Source organism: Hemitrygon akajei, chromosome 11, assembly GCF_048418815.1.
Source record: "Hemitrygon akajei chromosome 11, sHemAka1.3, whole genome shotgun sequence".
Lineage (NCBI taxonomy): Eukaryota > Metazoa > Chordata > Chondrichthyes > Myliobatiformes > Dasyatidae > Hemitrygon > Hemitrygon akajei.
The window spans coordinates 6,643,254-6,659,570 of record NC_133134.1 but is presented as its reverse complement, the minus strand read 5'-3'; the positions used below and the strand labels follow the sequence as shown (position 1 = coordinate 6,659,570).

Genomic DNA, 16,317 nt, shown 5'->3' with positions numbered 1-16,317 from the left:
GGCAGGAGGGAGAAGAGATTGTATGAGGGGTGCATGGGGTCCTTCATAATGCTGTTTCCTTTGCGGATGCAGCGTGTAGTGTAAATGTCCGTGATGGCAGGAAGAGAGACTCCAATGATCTTCTCAGCTGACCTCACTATCCGCTGCAGGGTCTTTCGATCCGAGATGGTGCAATTTACGAACCAGGCAGTGATGCAACTGCTCAGGATGCTCTCAATACAACCCCTGTAGAATGTGATGAGGATGGGGGGGTGGGAGATGGACTTTCCTCAGCCTTCGCAGAAAGTAGAGGCGCTGCTGGGCTTTCTTTGCTATGGAGCTGGTGTTGAGGGACTAGGTGAGATTCTCCGCCAGGTGAACACCAAGAAATTTGGTGCTCTTCACGATCTCTACCGAGGAGCCGTCAATGTTCAGCGGGGAGTGGTCGCCCCGTGCCCTCCTGAAATCAACAACCATCTCTTTTGTTTTGTTCACATTAAGAGACAGGTTGTTGGCTCTGCACCAGTCCATTAGCCGCTGCACCTCCTCTCTGTAAGCTGATGAGACCCACCACGGTCGTGTCATCGGCGAACTTGATGATGTGGTTCGAGCTGTGTGTTGCAGCACAGTCGTGGGTCAGCAGAGTGAACAACAGTGGACTGAGCACACAGCCCTGGGGAGCCCCTGTACTCCGTGTGATGGTGTTGGAGATGCTGCTCCCGATCCGGACATCAAAATTCGATTTGGTTTCTATCTCTTGGACATCCTGGGAAAAGTATTTCAGACCTTATTGATTACCTAAGTGAAAATTGCATTGTGCAATATGATAATGACAAACCTGTGTGACTGAAAGCTGGAGCTGTGAATGAGCTTTGTACTTCAGCCTTGTATAAGATCCATCTAGGGTGGGTAGAATCTCATTGGAAAATCTGTTGCTTGTCCCAGTGGGGCTTGTTTTGCTGCCGTTTTGTTGCTTGTGTTCTGTGTTGTTCAGCTGAACATTCTGCACATGCTACGTTGGCACTGGAATGTGAGACATGTCCTCCAGCACATACCTGGGTGTGTTGATTGTTAACGCAAACAATACATTTCACTGTTAGTTTCAATGTATAAGGTGATCAGGAAGTCTGAATCCAACTATTCTGAACTACTTTAAACTCTATCAAAACCCTAATATTTGTTCACATACACCAATCATTGTAGTAAATTTCAACAAGATTTAGAATCGGAATCAGGTTTTATATCACTGATGTATGTTGTGAAATTTGTTGTTAAATATTTCAGATCTAAATTGAAATTTAGTATCTTTGGCGTACATCATGAAGTTTGTGAAATATGTTGTGAACCGCCACTTTTTGCTTATGATTCGTTATCACCGTATTACTGACTTGCAGATGAACTACTAAACGATCATAATGAAGGTATTAGCAGGCATCTTCTAGACTGTGGATCGATATATGACCGTCACAGTGAGTGGTCCAGGAAGAGGTTAGAAAATGGCAGTGATTTCTATAAACATTCAAAACTGGAGAAAGAACACTGTAAGTCAATCAGTACATTACCTTTTAAAATACTTAACTAAAATCACTTGCTTTTCTGCTTGCATGTCTAGCTTTGATTAGGAGAGTTAAATTAGACCTGCACTTCTGAAATCAATAGGTTAAATCCAAAGTACTGCAGGTGCTACAGAATCGGCCACTGAAAAGATTGTATAAGGTTATGGGCTTGAGGGTTAATGTGCGCTCAGTGACCACTTTATTAAGTACCTCCAATGGTCTTCTGCTGCTGTAGCCCATCCACTTAAGGGTTCAATGTATTGTGCATTCAGAGATGCTCTTCTGCACATCACTGTTGTAACACGTGGTTATTTGAGTTACTGTCGCCTTCCTGTAGACTTGAATCAGTCTGGCCATTCTCCTCTGACCTCTTTCATAAACAAGGCATTTTTCCCTGCAGAACTGCCACTGATTGGATGTTTTTTTTTCACACCATTCTCTGTAAACTCTAGAGACTGTTGCGAATGAAAATCCCAGGAGATGAGCAGTTTCTGAGATACTCAAACCACCCATCCGGCACCAACAATAATTCCCCAATCAAAGCCACTTAGATTACATTTCTCCCCCATTCTGGTCTTTGGTCTGGTCAACTGAACCTCTTGACTATGTCTGCATGCTTTTATGCATTGAGTTGCAGTCACATGATTGGCTGATTAGGTATTTGCATTATCGAGCAGGTGTACCTAATAAAGTGGCCACTGAGTGTACGTTGTCAATGCTAGAAAACGTAAACAGATTCACCAAAGTAGGAAGTGGCTGGATATGATCACTGGGATAAAGCTTTACAGTACAGGCGAATCAGGTTCAATTCCCACTGCTGCCTGTAAGAATTTTGTACATTCTCCCTGTGAGTGGTAGAAATTACTAGAAGTTAGAGAAGTCACCATTCATCCCTTCAGGTTGGATACTATTGTGTACAGTTCTGGTCACCGAATATTGTGTACAGTTCTGGTCATCGAATTATAGGAAAGATATCAATAAATTAGAGAGAATGCAGAGACGATTTACTAGGATGTTACCTGGGTTTCAGCACTTAAGTTACAGAGAAAGGTTGAACAAGTTAGGTCTCTATTCATTGGAGCTTAGAAGGTTGAGGGGGGATTTGATCGAGGTATTTAAAATGTTGAGAGGGATAGATAGAGTTGACGTGAATAGGCTGTTTCCATTGAGAGTAGGGGAGATTCAAACGAGAGGACATGATTTGAGAGTTAGGGGGCAAAAGTTTAAGGGAAACACGAGGGGATATTTCTTTACTGAGAGAGTGATAGCTGTGTGGAATGAGCTTCCTGTAGAAGTAGTAGAGGCCAGTTCAGTTGTGTCATTTAAGGTAAAATTGGATAGGTATATGGACAGGAAAGGAGTGGAGGGTTATGGGCTGAGTGCGGGTAGGTGGGACTAGGTGAGATTAAGAGTTCGGCACGGACTAGGAGGGCCGGAATGGCCTGTTTCCGTGCTGTGATTGTTATATGGTTATATAGACTGAGGTACTGCTGCTGCTCCTCATGGTAGTAGAGGTGGCCATGGGCTGACATATTGGAGTGGAATTGAAATGGGTGGCCACTGGGAAAGCCCCCTTTTATGGTTGTTCTTGCCCATTGTGTGTTTAAAATGGCCGCGGTCCCTTTAATGCCTTCTGCACTGTGGGATTAAGTATCCAGCACATTAGCCACTCCAACAAAACAAACAGGCTCGGTGACACCATGTGTTACATTATGTGCTCGCCAGCAGAAAGCCCGCTTTTAATTTCATCTCCTGCAACTGCCGTCTGTCACCACACTTCCTCCTCCACACCAGCAGCTGCTCGTGGAGTTTCTGCAGCAATGAGCTAACAGGTCTGACCAGCTTGTTCTCTCCATGTTGCTGGAATTCACCGGAGAACAGGTGCAACTTGATCTTTGAGTCTCCTCAAGTAACGCCAAGAGGAAGTAGGGAAAATAAACTTTAAAAATTACAATCTGAAACTTAGGTTTGAATAATCATTGCAACAATGAGAAAGTTTATTTAATCTCAATTGCAGGACTTTGTGTCAATTTTAGTGGAATTGACTTATTTATTTAATTTATATTAACTATATATGGAATCTATAGAGAGAGTGCAGAAATTGACATGGATGTTACCTGGATTGGTGGGGACACCTTATGAGAATAGGTTGAGTGAACTCAGCCTTTTCTCCTTGGAGCGACGGAGGATGAGAGATGACCTGATAGAGGTGTATTTAATGATATGGGGCATTGATCATGTTATCCAGAGGCTTTTTTTCCAGGGCTGAAATAGCTAACACAAGGGGGCATAATTTCAAAGAGCTTGAAAATGGGTTCCGAGGGGATGTCAGGGGTAAGTTTTCCCACGCATCGTGGTGGGTGTGTGGAATGTGGTGTCAGCGGCAGTGGTGGTAGCGGTTAAACTAGGGTCTTCTAAGAGCCTCTAGGTGCATGGAGCTTAGAAGAATAGAGGGCTATGCGCTAGGGAAATTAATGGCAGTTTCTAGAGTAGGTTACATGGTCAGCACAACATTGTGGGCCGAACAACCTGTAATGTGCTGTAGATTTCTATGTCCTGTATTCTACAGATTGGATTCTGGTTAATTGGAACACATTGGGACCAGTGCATTTTGGCCCAATTAAGTGGCTGCCCCAATTAGCCAAAATTTCATGGAAGTAGTTAAAAAGGTATTTTAAAAAAACAAATTACCATTTAACTGAGTAACAGATTCTGTATTTAGATTAAATAATAATAAATACAAATCAGAACACTACCAATATTACTACAGTACTATAAAACATTATTTGTTCCTAAAGTTTATCAATAGAGATGGTCATCCGGTGTGTGCTGCCGTGTTCTTTTGATTGACTGTAAGTGAACAAAATCAGCGCAGACACCTAGTGTACGTAACAGACTGCCTTCATACAATGCTATCGACAGCTGCACCGTCTAAATCTTCATTGTGATATTCAGCATGATTGTTGATACCTTAAAATTCTTTGTAGTTCCTAACTTATTGAAGTAGTGAAATCGTTTCTTTTTGACTCCTGGCTCATTTTGGCATCTCTAAGCCTGAATGCTCGAAACCACAGTAAGCAAAAGAGTTGGCTTGCTGCTTGTTCCTCGCCTACAGTCAGTGACAAAATCACTGCCTTTTGAACACAAACCCACACAACTGATGATGTTTAAAAATTGTTCGCTCTGACCTCTGGTTTCTAACAGTCACACAAGTGTTGCGACTGGTGCTAGTTAGAAACTGTTCAGTAACCGTATAACCCCCAGTAGTGCTGCAAACAGCAATATAATCGGTAACTTGGCTTGCTGGGGGTCTTGCTTTTTTTATGCAAAGATCCCTGTCACAAGGGTGACCAAGCAACAGGAAGTTTGTGACAAAGGGTCTTGATCTGCAATGTTGGTTGTTTATTCCCCTCCATGGATGCTGCTTGGCCTGCTGAGTTGCGCCAGAGTTTTGTGTGTGTCATGCTTTTCATTGCTGGCATTCAGACTTGAACAGATGTCAGTAAACTTAACCTTGCCCCCATTTGTCAAGCACACACCAAGCATCCAGCTTAATCATCACTGACCCAGGAGGAGGACATCTGCTGGATTAGGGAATTGATTTCACGAATGTTATTTATAACATCCATTTTGTCGAAGAGGTTACTCCTGCTCCATCTTATAAATCTGAGCAAGCATTGGGTTTACTGTCTTCATAGCTTGCACTCAAATGTGGGGAAACTTCAGGTGTGATCTTTAAATACTGACTCTGCTGTTCTAAAACTAAAAGCAATTTAATTGTGATTTCCTTTGACAGTACGAGAGAAGCACTACTCACACAATTACAAGGAATGTTGTCCGATAGAGAGCAGGAGCAACTTTTCTGCTGTTAGTTCTTTTAGGGATTCGACAAGGCGGAAGGTATGTGCACATTATTTTTTGAACAAAATCTTGGTGATTTGATACAGAATAAGACCATAAGAGATGGGAGCAGAAATAGGCCATTTGGCCCATCGAGTCTGCTCCGCCATTCAGTCATGGGCTGATCCAATTATTCCAGTCATCCCCACTCTCCTGCCTTCTCCTCACACCTTTTGTTGCCCTGACTACTCAAGAACCTATCTATCTCTGCCTTAAATGCACCCAGTGACTTGGCCTCCACAGCTGCTCATGGCAACAAATTCCACCCTTCGATTAAAGTAATTTCTCCACACTTCTGTTCTGATTGGACATCCTTCAATCCTTAAGTCGTGCCCTCTTGTCTTAGAATCCCCTACCATGGGTAATAACTTTGCTGTATCTAATCTGTTCAGGCCTTTTAACATTCAGAATGTTTCTATGAGATCCCCTTCATTCTCCTGAACTCCAGGAATACAGCCCAAGAGCTGCCAGACGTTCCTCTTATGGTAATCTTTTCATTCCTGGAATCATTCTCGTATATCTTCTTTGAACCCTCTCCAATGTCAATATATCCTTTCTAAAATAAGGAGCCCAAAACTGCACACAACACTCCAAGTGTCTCATGGGTGCCTTATAGAGCCTCAACATCACATCCCAGCTCTTATATTCTATACTTCTAGAAACGAATGCCAACATTGCGTTCGCCTTTTCACCACCAACTCAACCTAGAGGTTAACCTTTAGGGTATCCTGCACAAGGGCTCCCAAGTCCCTTTACATCTCTGCATTTTGAATTCTCTCCCTATCAAAATAATAATCTGCCTGCTTATTTCTTCCCCCAAAGTGCATGACCATACACTTCCCAACATTGTATTTCATTTACCACTTCCTTGCCCATTCCCCTAAGTCTCTCCGCAGGCGCTGTTTCCTCAACACCACCCGTTCCTCCAGCTATCTTTGTATCATCAGCAAATTTAGCCACAAATCCATTAAGCCTATAGTCCATTGACACACATCATAAAAAGCAGAAGTACCAACACCGACCCCTGTGGTAACTGGCAGACAGTGCACCGCCTCTTCTCTCATAGCTCCCCAACTCACGATCGGTGCACCAGAATGGTATGGTATTTCTATTAAAGCTACAACACAGAACAGTACAGCACAAGAACAGGCCCTTCAGCCTGTGACATTCTGCCAAATAATTAAACTCCTAACTAAAATAGTTAAAATCCATATCCTTATATCCTCTGAGCAACACATTGGATTTCCAGCATCTGCAGATATTCTCTTGTTTGCTCCTTGTATACTCTGCACTTTCATGCATGTATCTAATCACAAAGAAGACTGCAGGTGCTGGAAATCCACACACAAAATGCTGGAGGAACTTAGCAGATCAGGCAGCATCCATGGAAATGAATAGATACTTGACATTACGGCCAAATGAAGAAGGGTCTCAGCTTGAAATGTCGACTATCTATTCATTTCCGTAGATGCTTCCTCGCCTACTGAGTTCCTCCAGCATTTTATGCGTGTTGCATGCACCTACCCACCTCCACCACCCTGGCAACACATTCCAAGCACCCGTCACTTCCTGTGTAAAGAAGGAAAATACTCATCCCACTTAGTTCCTTAGAATTTCTGCCTCTAAATAATGCCCTCTAGTGTTGGACATTTCAACCCTCAGGAAAAGATGCCAGCTGTCTATTCTACCTGTGCCTCTCGTAATCTTATAAACCTCTATCAGATCTCCCCTCAGCCTTGGCCACTCTAGAGAAAACAATACATGTTTGTCCAGCCTCTCCTTATAGCACATGCCTTCTAGTCCTGGTGTACCCCTTCTGCACCCTCGCCAAAGCCTCAGCACCTTTCCTGTAGTGGGTGGACAGAAGTGAATAAACCTAATCAGAGCGTTATCAGGCTGCACCACAACTTCCTGACTCATGCCTCAATTAATAAGGCAAGCACGTCGTATGCCTTATTTACCACTCTATCAACATGTGCAGCCACTGTCAGGGAACTCTGGTCTTCGACCCCAAGATCCTTCAGTACATCAACACTGATGTCTTGCGTCACTGTGTACTGTCTTTTTAAAAATTTCATCTCCATCTGCCACAGAAAACAATTATATCTATGTAAATTTTGTCTGAAAACAAGGGTGAGGCATACTGTTGTCATAGTACAGTGTACCATCCTGGAGTTAGGAACAGTGGGAGATCCTTCTATCCCTTAATCAGTTTCAGTAATCTCTATCTCCATTACGTTTACCTGGATGCCCTTACTGAATAATATACAGTTACTGTTGCCAGTAGTGAGAGAGTCTAGGACCTGTGGATACAGCCTCCAAATACAAGGACATCTCAACAGAGTTGAGGAATTTCTTTAGCCACAGAGAATTCATTGCCATGGGCAGCTGTGGAAGCCAAGTCATTGGGTATACTTAAAGTGATGGTTGATGGGTTCTTGATTAGTAAGGATGTCAAAGATTACAGCAATAAGGCAGGAGAACGGGTTGTGAAGGACAGTAAATCAGACATGGTGGAGCAAATTTGATGGGCCAGATGGCTTAATTCTGCTCCTATGTCTTATGGCTATATGCCACAAAAACAGGTCCTTCAACCCAATACATCCATGCCTACCTAAGCGACTCATTAGCCTGCGTTTGGCCCATATCCCTCAAAACTTTTCCTATCCCTATATCTGTACAAATGTCTTAAGTGTTTTGCAATTGTATCTGCTTCTATCACACTCTCTGACAAATTGTCATTACTCTGACAACTCTGTTGTGTGTGTGGGGAGGGGCATGCACTCCAAATTCCCTCTAGATACTTGCCCCCGCTACTTAAATCTAAATCTCTAGTTTCAGACTAGCAACTGTGTATCCTCTCTACCCCTTGTGAATCTAGACATCTCCAATTTCAGTCCATGGCCTCAAAGTTGCTGCGCAAGTTGATAGGGTTGCTAAGAAGCCGCTAGGTGTGTTGGCCTTTGTCAGTCAAGAGATTGCGTTCAGTTCTGGTCACCTGGAAGCTTTAGAGACGTGCAGAGAGGGAGAGGTTAGATTGATCTCAGTCTTGTGTAAGGGTTCGGCACAACATTGTGGGCCAAAGGGTTTGTACTGTGCTATGTTCTAGCTATGGATAGAATCTTTCCTCTGGTAGAAATGTCAATGAATGGTGGAGCAGCATGGCTTAACTCCACTCCTGTGTCCTTATGGTCTTGCTGATTAATGTGTAAAGGCGATGTGAGGGGCAAGTTTTTCACACGGTGAGTGCTAGGTGCCTCGAATGAGTTACCAGGGGCAGTAGTGGAAGCAGGCTGTTTGGATAGACACATGAATATGAAGGGGATTGAGGGATATGGATAAAGCACAGGGAGGGGACAGTTAGTATAAAATAACATATAGATTGGGCTGTTCTGACAGTATTGTTGTATGTAACCTATGACTGAGTATTAAAGTCCTCTGCCAGAGCAAGTCTTCTGTTCTCCATCAGTGACATTACTCAGTAGCCTAAAGCAGACTTTGCCTGAGAAATAACTTGAAGCATAAACTTTGGGAAATAAATAATACTCAATTTTATTGCCACTCAACCATACTTATGATGATGATTGCTTCTTCGCATGCGAAGATCAGGAAGGAAGAACAGTCCTCAGGAGTGAAGACTTCCTGCCTGCACTGCGTAGGATTATAGTGAGAATTGGTGCGCGCAGACCGGTCCACTGGACATTCCACAATGGCACAATGAGCTGCGACAAGGCTGTAGGCTGAGTATCAGAGTTTTTCTTCAACAAGACAGACTGCCTGACAAGGCTAACAAGTCCCATCTGTCTGGGAGTTGTCCTGCTCTAAAGAAAACAGCACTCCTCAGTGACCAGGGCAAAGTTATTTTCCACGGTAGGGGAGTCTAGAACAAGAGGACATGACTTCAGGATTGAAGGACATCCATTTAGAACAGAGATGTGGAGAAATTACTTTAGTCAGAGTGTGGTAAATCTATGGAATTTGTTGCCATGAGCGTCTATGGAGGCCAAGTCATTGGGTGTATTTAAGGCAGAGGTAGATAGGTTCTTGATTAGCCAGGGCATCAAAGGAGAAAAGGAGAAGACAGGAGAGTTGGAATTGACTGGAAGAATTGGATCAGCCCATGATTGAATGGCAGAGCAATCTCGATGGGCTGAATGGCCTACTTCTGCTCCTATATCTTATGGTCTTATAGCCTGGACTGGCTGCCAACCGAGACTAATGAGCCCAGCCTGCCTGCCCAGTTATACTGCTGGACACTCGGTTAGCAAACCCAGAAAGGACAGGGACTCCATGTGAAGGTGTTGCTTTGAGCACAGTAGTGTAGGAAAGGCCATATGCAAGTGACCTCCTGCACAGCAAGGCAAGCAGGGTCCTGCAGCGATCACTACACCTGGAAAGGAGAGACGGTGAGAGGTGTTTCACTTTCCTGAAGTGAACAGGGCATCCAGCCCAGGACTCACATCGTCCCCGTGCACGTACACGTGTGTACAAGTAAAGAAACCAGCATTCCTCAGTGACCAACACAGCACATATATCATACAGCATGTAAAATAATACTAACAGATTATAATAAAACTATTCTGTAGATGTACAAGTTGACATATAGTTAAATATACGTCAGTATTACTATTACTGGCGCTCTGATAAATAAAATGTACTGGGAGGTAGCAGGGTGCTCAGAAGATTCTGTTTGGGAAAGAAGCCGTTACCTAGCATAACTGTCTTACACTACGGTACCGTTTGCCAGACAGTGGGAGGACAAAGAGATTGTGGGACGGGTGGGAGAGGTCCTTGATTGTGCTGAGGGATCTACGAATGCAGTTCTCCCAGTATATTGAGAACACAGTGTTGTTTTAGGTTTGTACATATGTATGAGAAGATGGAAACTTTATGGCCACAGGGACGGAACGTACAGACTGCTTGGCTCTTTGCATTTTGTGCCTTGCCTTAAGTAATGCTGTGGTTACACCACTCCCTAGCTTGCTAGCTGCCTACATTCTGGGTTGGTTACCTCACCAGCAAGGCTGTCGTGCCTTTTTTAGCTGGTATCGGTCACACGTACATTGAATCATAGAGTGATGCTCTCTGTGTACAACTAGTTAAAAGTATTTTATAAATTCATGCAATAGCTGTATGTGCCATCGTGACTTGTGTTTTTTCTTTACAGGCCGATGAAAAGCGATGTGAAGAGCAGAAAGCTCAATAGAAGTTTCCAGAAGGGAAACTTTAATACAGGTCGGTGTTTGATAGATGCACAGGAATGCAAATGGGGTTTTAAAAGCTTCTCCAATTCATACAATCTCCATGTTCAAGAGTAATTCCATGCTTTCAAAACTTAGAATGCTAACAGTGACCTGTTGCAGAAATGTATTTATAAACACAAGAGATTCTGCCGATTCTGGAAATTCAGAGCAACACAAACAAAATGCTGGAGAAACTCAGCAGGTCGGTCAGCACCGATGGATGGGAATAAACAGTTGATGTTTCAGGCCAAGACCCTTCATAAGGTCTGGAAAGGAAGGGGATAGAAGCCAGAATAAAAAAGAGCAGGTCGTGGAGGATGAATACAAACTGGCTGGAGACGGGTGAAACCAGATGAGGGGGAAGTTGGGGGAATGAAGGAAGGATCTGGGAGATGTCTGGTGGAAGAGGTAAAGGGCTGAAGAAGGAATCTGATAGAGCAGAGTGGACCATGGGGGAAAGGGAAGGAGGAGAGTCACCACCACAGAGAGGTGATAGGCATGTGAAGCAAAGGGGTGGGGGTTAAGAGGGGAGCTGGAATGGAAAAGAAGAGAAATTACCAGAAGCTAGAGAAATTGATGTTCATGCCAACAGCTTGTAGGCTACCAAGATGGAATATGAGGTGTTGCTCCTCCAACCTGAGAGTCACCTCATTTTGACAGCAGAGGGCATGGACTGGCATGTCGGAATGGGAAGTCCCATTTTAAACATATCTAATGGTGTCTTGAAAATATTCAATAAACCAGTCCTACGTAATAACAATCAGTTTTAAGGCATTTTTCCTTGACATTTTAAATGTCTATCATAAACAAAGCAGGGCCAAAGAGGAAGTTTAAATACCAATGGAAATGGTTACATGAGAATGGGGATTAACGAAAAGAGAAATGTTGCAGTGACAGTAAGTGTGGAGCTGGGAGGATTTCCAGCTGTGTTAATATTGATCCAAGGGCAGGTAGGAAAGCTGGGGACAGCTAACCCTTGAGAGTACACCGATAGATTGAACTGGGTCTTTGACATTCCCAAAAGATTTCTTGCAGATAGATTCCAGATGAGGTGTTGCATAAGGTGGAAATGAGGAAAACATTATGGAGAAACTAGAAAGAATGACAGTTCATGAATCAAAATTGAATTTGTCCTGAATCATTAAGAGTTTGAGGAGAGAGGGCATGATGTGTTACGCTTTCACCCCTTTATGAACACTGGAATCATGCCTGTGGATGGCAAATGTAATTTCAAAGTCCCAAATTTGGTAAATACTGCCTCTTCAATCAAAAACTCTTGGTGATTTTGAAATCAGATTGTACAAGGGCACTGTGCACATAGCTGAAACAAGCATCTGAGGTATGCAGGTGTAACAGGGTGGGGTCAGTGTAGCCTTGTTAACATTACAATGTTAAGGTAATACTTCAGGAGAAGCGTGCTTTAATCTCGTGTTTGTAATTCAGGGGCACGCTGCTGTGTATTTTTGATCACTGCTCCAGGCACGTTTCTTGGCTCAGTATTTGAGGCCACTCCCAATGCCTCTCTGTCTGAATTAACAAACGTCACCTTCGAACACTGTCTGGAATTCCTGTTTCATTTTTAGTTCTACTTATAAACCTACCACTGCTTCTAGGCTATTTTGCCTTGGTCTCTCAAGACAATAGAGGAATTCCCTTGGAAATTTAACATCCTGTAATCACTGGGACCTTGCAGTCGCCCCTCTGCTTCCTTTTGTATTTTCTTCACAAACGAGATTGCACAGATGCTGGAAATCCAAAGCAGTGCACACAAAATGCTGCAGGAGCTCAGCAGATCAGGCAGTGTCTGTGGTGAGGAATAGACAGACAGTCAGCATTTTGGGTTGAGACCCTTCATCAGGACTCAAGTATTTTTTCAAATCCTTTTATTAGTTTCTACGCTCACTGGCCACTATATTAGGTACGGGAGTGGTATCTGGTGTGGTCTTCTGCTCTTATAGTCCATCCACTTCAAGGTTTAAAGTGTTGTGGGTTCAGAGATGCTTTTGTACACACCATTGTTGTAACACGTAGTTATTGTTGTGCCCACCCACTCCCCCATCATCTTGAACATGAATGATCATCTTCTTCTGGGCTCTCTCATTAACTAGGTGCTTTGGCCCACAGAACTGCTGCTCACTGGATGTTTTTTGCTCCATTCTATAGATGGTAGAGACTGTCATGAATGAAAATCCCAGGAGATCAGCACTTTCTGAGATACTCAAACCACCCTGTCTAGCACCAACAATCATTCCACAGTCAAAGTCACTTAAATCACATTTAAGACCATAAGATACAGTATAGGAGTAGAATTTGGCCCATCAGGTCTCCTCGGCCATTCCATCATGCCTGATTTATTGTCCCTCCCATCCCCATTCTCCTTCCTTCTCCCGTAACCTTCAATGTCCTGTCTAATCAAGGCCCTATCTGCCTCAATTACTTGGCCTCCACAAATTCATCATCCTTTAGTTAAAGAAATTACTGCTCACCTCTGTTCTAAATGGGCATCCCTCTATTCTGAGGCTGTGCCCTCTGGTGCCAGATTCACCGACAATAGGAAACGTCTTCTCCCCATCCACTCTGTCTAGGCCTTCCATTATTCCATTATTCAGTGAGAACCCCCCTTGCCGCTTCGAGATGGAGTCGTTCATGACCCCGCGCCCCATCTCTAGTCTTTTCCTAGAGTCAGCTCGTGTTCTTCTTCTTTTCGGGTCCCCATGAGGCAGCTCTCCAGACACAGCAGAGTGCTATATCACTTGATTGAGTTCCAACCTGCTCCAATGGTTTCCGTAACACAAACAAGCCTGAGATCATTTGCTGACACCAACTTGACCAGAACCCTGGCCAATGCCTTACATAGGCATTATATCCTTGCTTTTGTATACTAGTGCTCTTGAAATCTAATATTACATTTGCCTTTCTCACCACCAACTCGACTTGCAAGTTAATCTTTAGGGAATCCTGCACAAGGATCCCCCAAGTCCCTTTGCACCTCAGATTTTTGAACATTCTCCCTGTTCGGAAAATGATCTACGCCCTTTATTCTACCAAAGAGCATACCATACACTTCCTGACACTGTATTTCACCTGCCACATCTTTGCCCATTTCCCTAATCCAATTAAGTGCTTCTGCAGCCTCCCTGCTTCCTCAACGCTACCTGCCCCCCCCCCCCACTTACCTTTCCGTAAACTTGTCCACAATTCTGTCATTCATTTCTGCGGCACACCACCAATCACTGGAAGCCAAACAGAAGAGACTCCTTTATTCCTGCTCTTTGCCTCCTGCCAATCAGCCAATGCTCTACCCGTGCTAGTATCTTTCTTGTAATACCATGGGCCTTTATCTTCTGGAGCAGCCTCATGAGTGGCACCTTGTTGAAGTCCTGAAAATCCAAGCAAACAACTACTGAATCTCCTTTGTCTACCCTGCTTGTTTTTCCTCAAAGAATTCCAGCAGATTTGTCAGGCAAGATTTCCCTTTTAGAAAACCATGCTGACTTTGGCCTGGTGTGTGCCTCCAGGTACCCTGCAAGCACATCCTTAACCAGGAACTCCCAACCACTGGTCAGTCTAACTGACTTATAATTTCCGCCTCCCTACCTTTGTAAACAGTGGAGTGACATTTGCAATTTTTGCCATTCTGGTGTTTTTTCTGAATAATAACTGAACCTCTTGACCATGTCTGCATGCTTTTATGCATTGAGTTGCTGCCATGTGATTGGCTGATTAGGTATTTGCATTAATGAGCATGGGTCCCTAATAAAGTGGCTGGTTTTTGTTAATGAATTTGGAGTTTGCAATAATTTGGATGAAATACACAACTCGGAGTGCGCCCTCTGTGGTGTGTGAGTCTGCAGAAAGTTGCACTAAGAGGGAAGCTCCACGGTTTTCCTGCCGCTGTTGTACCCACGAGAACATAGAGAAGTCTGTCTGGTGATCAGATCCAGGTGTTGTTACCTGTGTTTACCTTGCTGCCTGACCCAGCAACCCAGGTGTACCATATTCTGTAAACATTTATAACCAGCAAGAAGATTTTTGTCACTGTTGAACCTAATTGTACTCTTCTATCTTTGTTTAGATATCCACAAAATGTGACGAAACTTCACAAGAGCTCACACTTTGGGATCCTGCACGCGGTGCTTTATTCCTTAAAATACTGTACAGAACTTTCACAACCAGGCAGAAACACTTTTAGTTTTCTTCTTGGAGAGTTTGTTTTTTTTTGATTTACACGTTTAGTGAAAAATCCAAAAAGGATTGTTAGTTTCTGTTCCTTGATGAACACTGTACAAATACTGTATAAATAGCTGTAATATATAAATGGTAATTCACCCTGGAATTTTTTTTAAAAGACTCCAATGCTGCTCAGCCACAGACTCAGGTTTGATTACTACTTGTGTGTTATGTGTAATTTCTAGCGGTTAACTCTTGGGTGTAACTGGTACCTGAATAAACGGACCAGGAAATGGCTACTGGGAAGACAGGAATATTGATAGTGTAGCAGACTGTGAAATCAGTGGTTTGTTTTAATAAACCAAGCACTAAATCTTATTTTACAAACCCAAAGTTTTTCTTTTTGAAAGCAAAATCAGTCAAGAGTTAAAATCAAAACAGTTCTGTCTTATGACAGGAATCTCAACGATTACTTATTTGAATTCTGTCTGAAACTAGAAACTAATTTCTTTAAATTCAGCATTATATGGTCTAGAATACAGTTCTTGATTTTAAATTTTAAACTCTTTATTTACTTTTAAATTCACAGGTTATAATTTGTTTATAAAAGGGCTTTAGAATGTAAATTATTTTAATGCTACTCTTCTAATATACTGCCTTTAAAGATGTTCCTTGGGCAAAACTGTACTGATATATACATAGAATATATTGTTTAAAAGAAATGTAAATTGATCTGGACCATTAATTTTTTTTGCCCTGGTTTGATGGCAAAATAAATTCCCAATGTGCATTTACACTGGGCTACATCTGCGTGCAATGTAGCAGTTGCCTTTCTAGCATCTGAGGTGCTTCCAGTACCTTTACCGATTGTATGTCACTTCAAAAGTTTCTAGCTGCGGACAGAATTGAATCCTAAGAACATTAAAACTGAGACACACTCAAACTGTGATACCAGCTATTTCAACTCTGGGCCTGTATCAGGAAGCAAGGTTTAAAAAAAAAACTAATGTAATCCATGTGATTATGGGAAACTGTGTGTGCGTATGTGTGGTTCAGAGCCGTACTGAAGTGTGTTTAATTGAGTTGGTTGAGAGGTGTTTGGGATGGAACAGCCATCTGCCCATGTTGTACTGTAGCATGTGAAATTTGTAGAATGTACGAACATGAAGTAAAGCTGAACAAAATGTATATAACGCAATGTGTTAACGCTTTTCCTTTCACAGTGCACAGCCATCATTCACATCTAAGCTTGATAACAAACAGACATATCCTCGTTAAGACCATAAGACAAAGTAATAGAATTAGGCCATTCAGCCAATTGAGTCTGCTCCACCATTCCACCATGGCTGATTGATTATTCCCTCTCAACCTTATTCTTCTGCCTTTACACTGAAACCTTTGACGCACTGACTAATCATGAAACTATCATTCTCCACCTTAAATATACTGAATGAACTTGGCTTGCACAG

At 42.9% G+C, this 16,317-nt stretch overlaps 1 protein-coding gene across 5 annotated transcripts in view; it reads left to right on the top strand.

The window, feature by feature from the left end:
* usp42 (ubiquitin specific peptidase 42) overlaps positions 1–16,041 on the top strand; it is an 86,262-nt gene extending 70,221 nt beyond the window's left edge. For 4 of the 5 annotated variants that reach the window (XM_073060153.1, XM_073060152.1, XM_073060150.1 and 1 more), the window contains 4 exons: positions 1,374–1,520; positions 5,332–5,435; positions 10,603–10,670; positions 14,754–16,041. In XM_073060153.1, coding sequence (XP_072916254.1) covers positions 1,374–1,520; positions 5,332–5,435; positions 10,603–10,641 — 290 coding nt within the window. In that variant the 3' untranslated portion in view covers positions 10,642–10,670; positions 14,754–16,041. The remainder of the gene's footprint in view (positions 1–1,373; positions 1,521–5,331; positions 5,436–10,602; positions 10,671–14,753) is intronic. The other variant, XM_073060151.1, reaches the window with a different exon arrangement.
* The last annotated feature ends 276 nt before the right edge of the window (positions 16,042–16,317 follow it).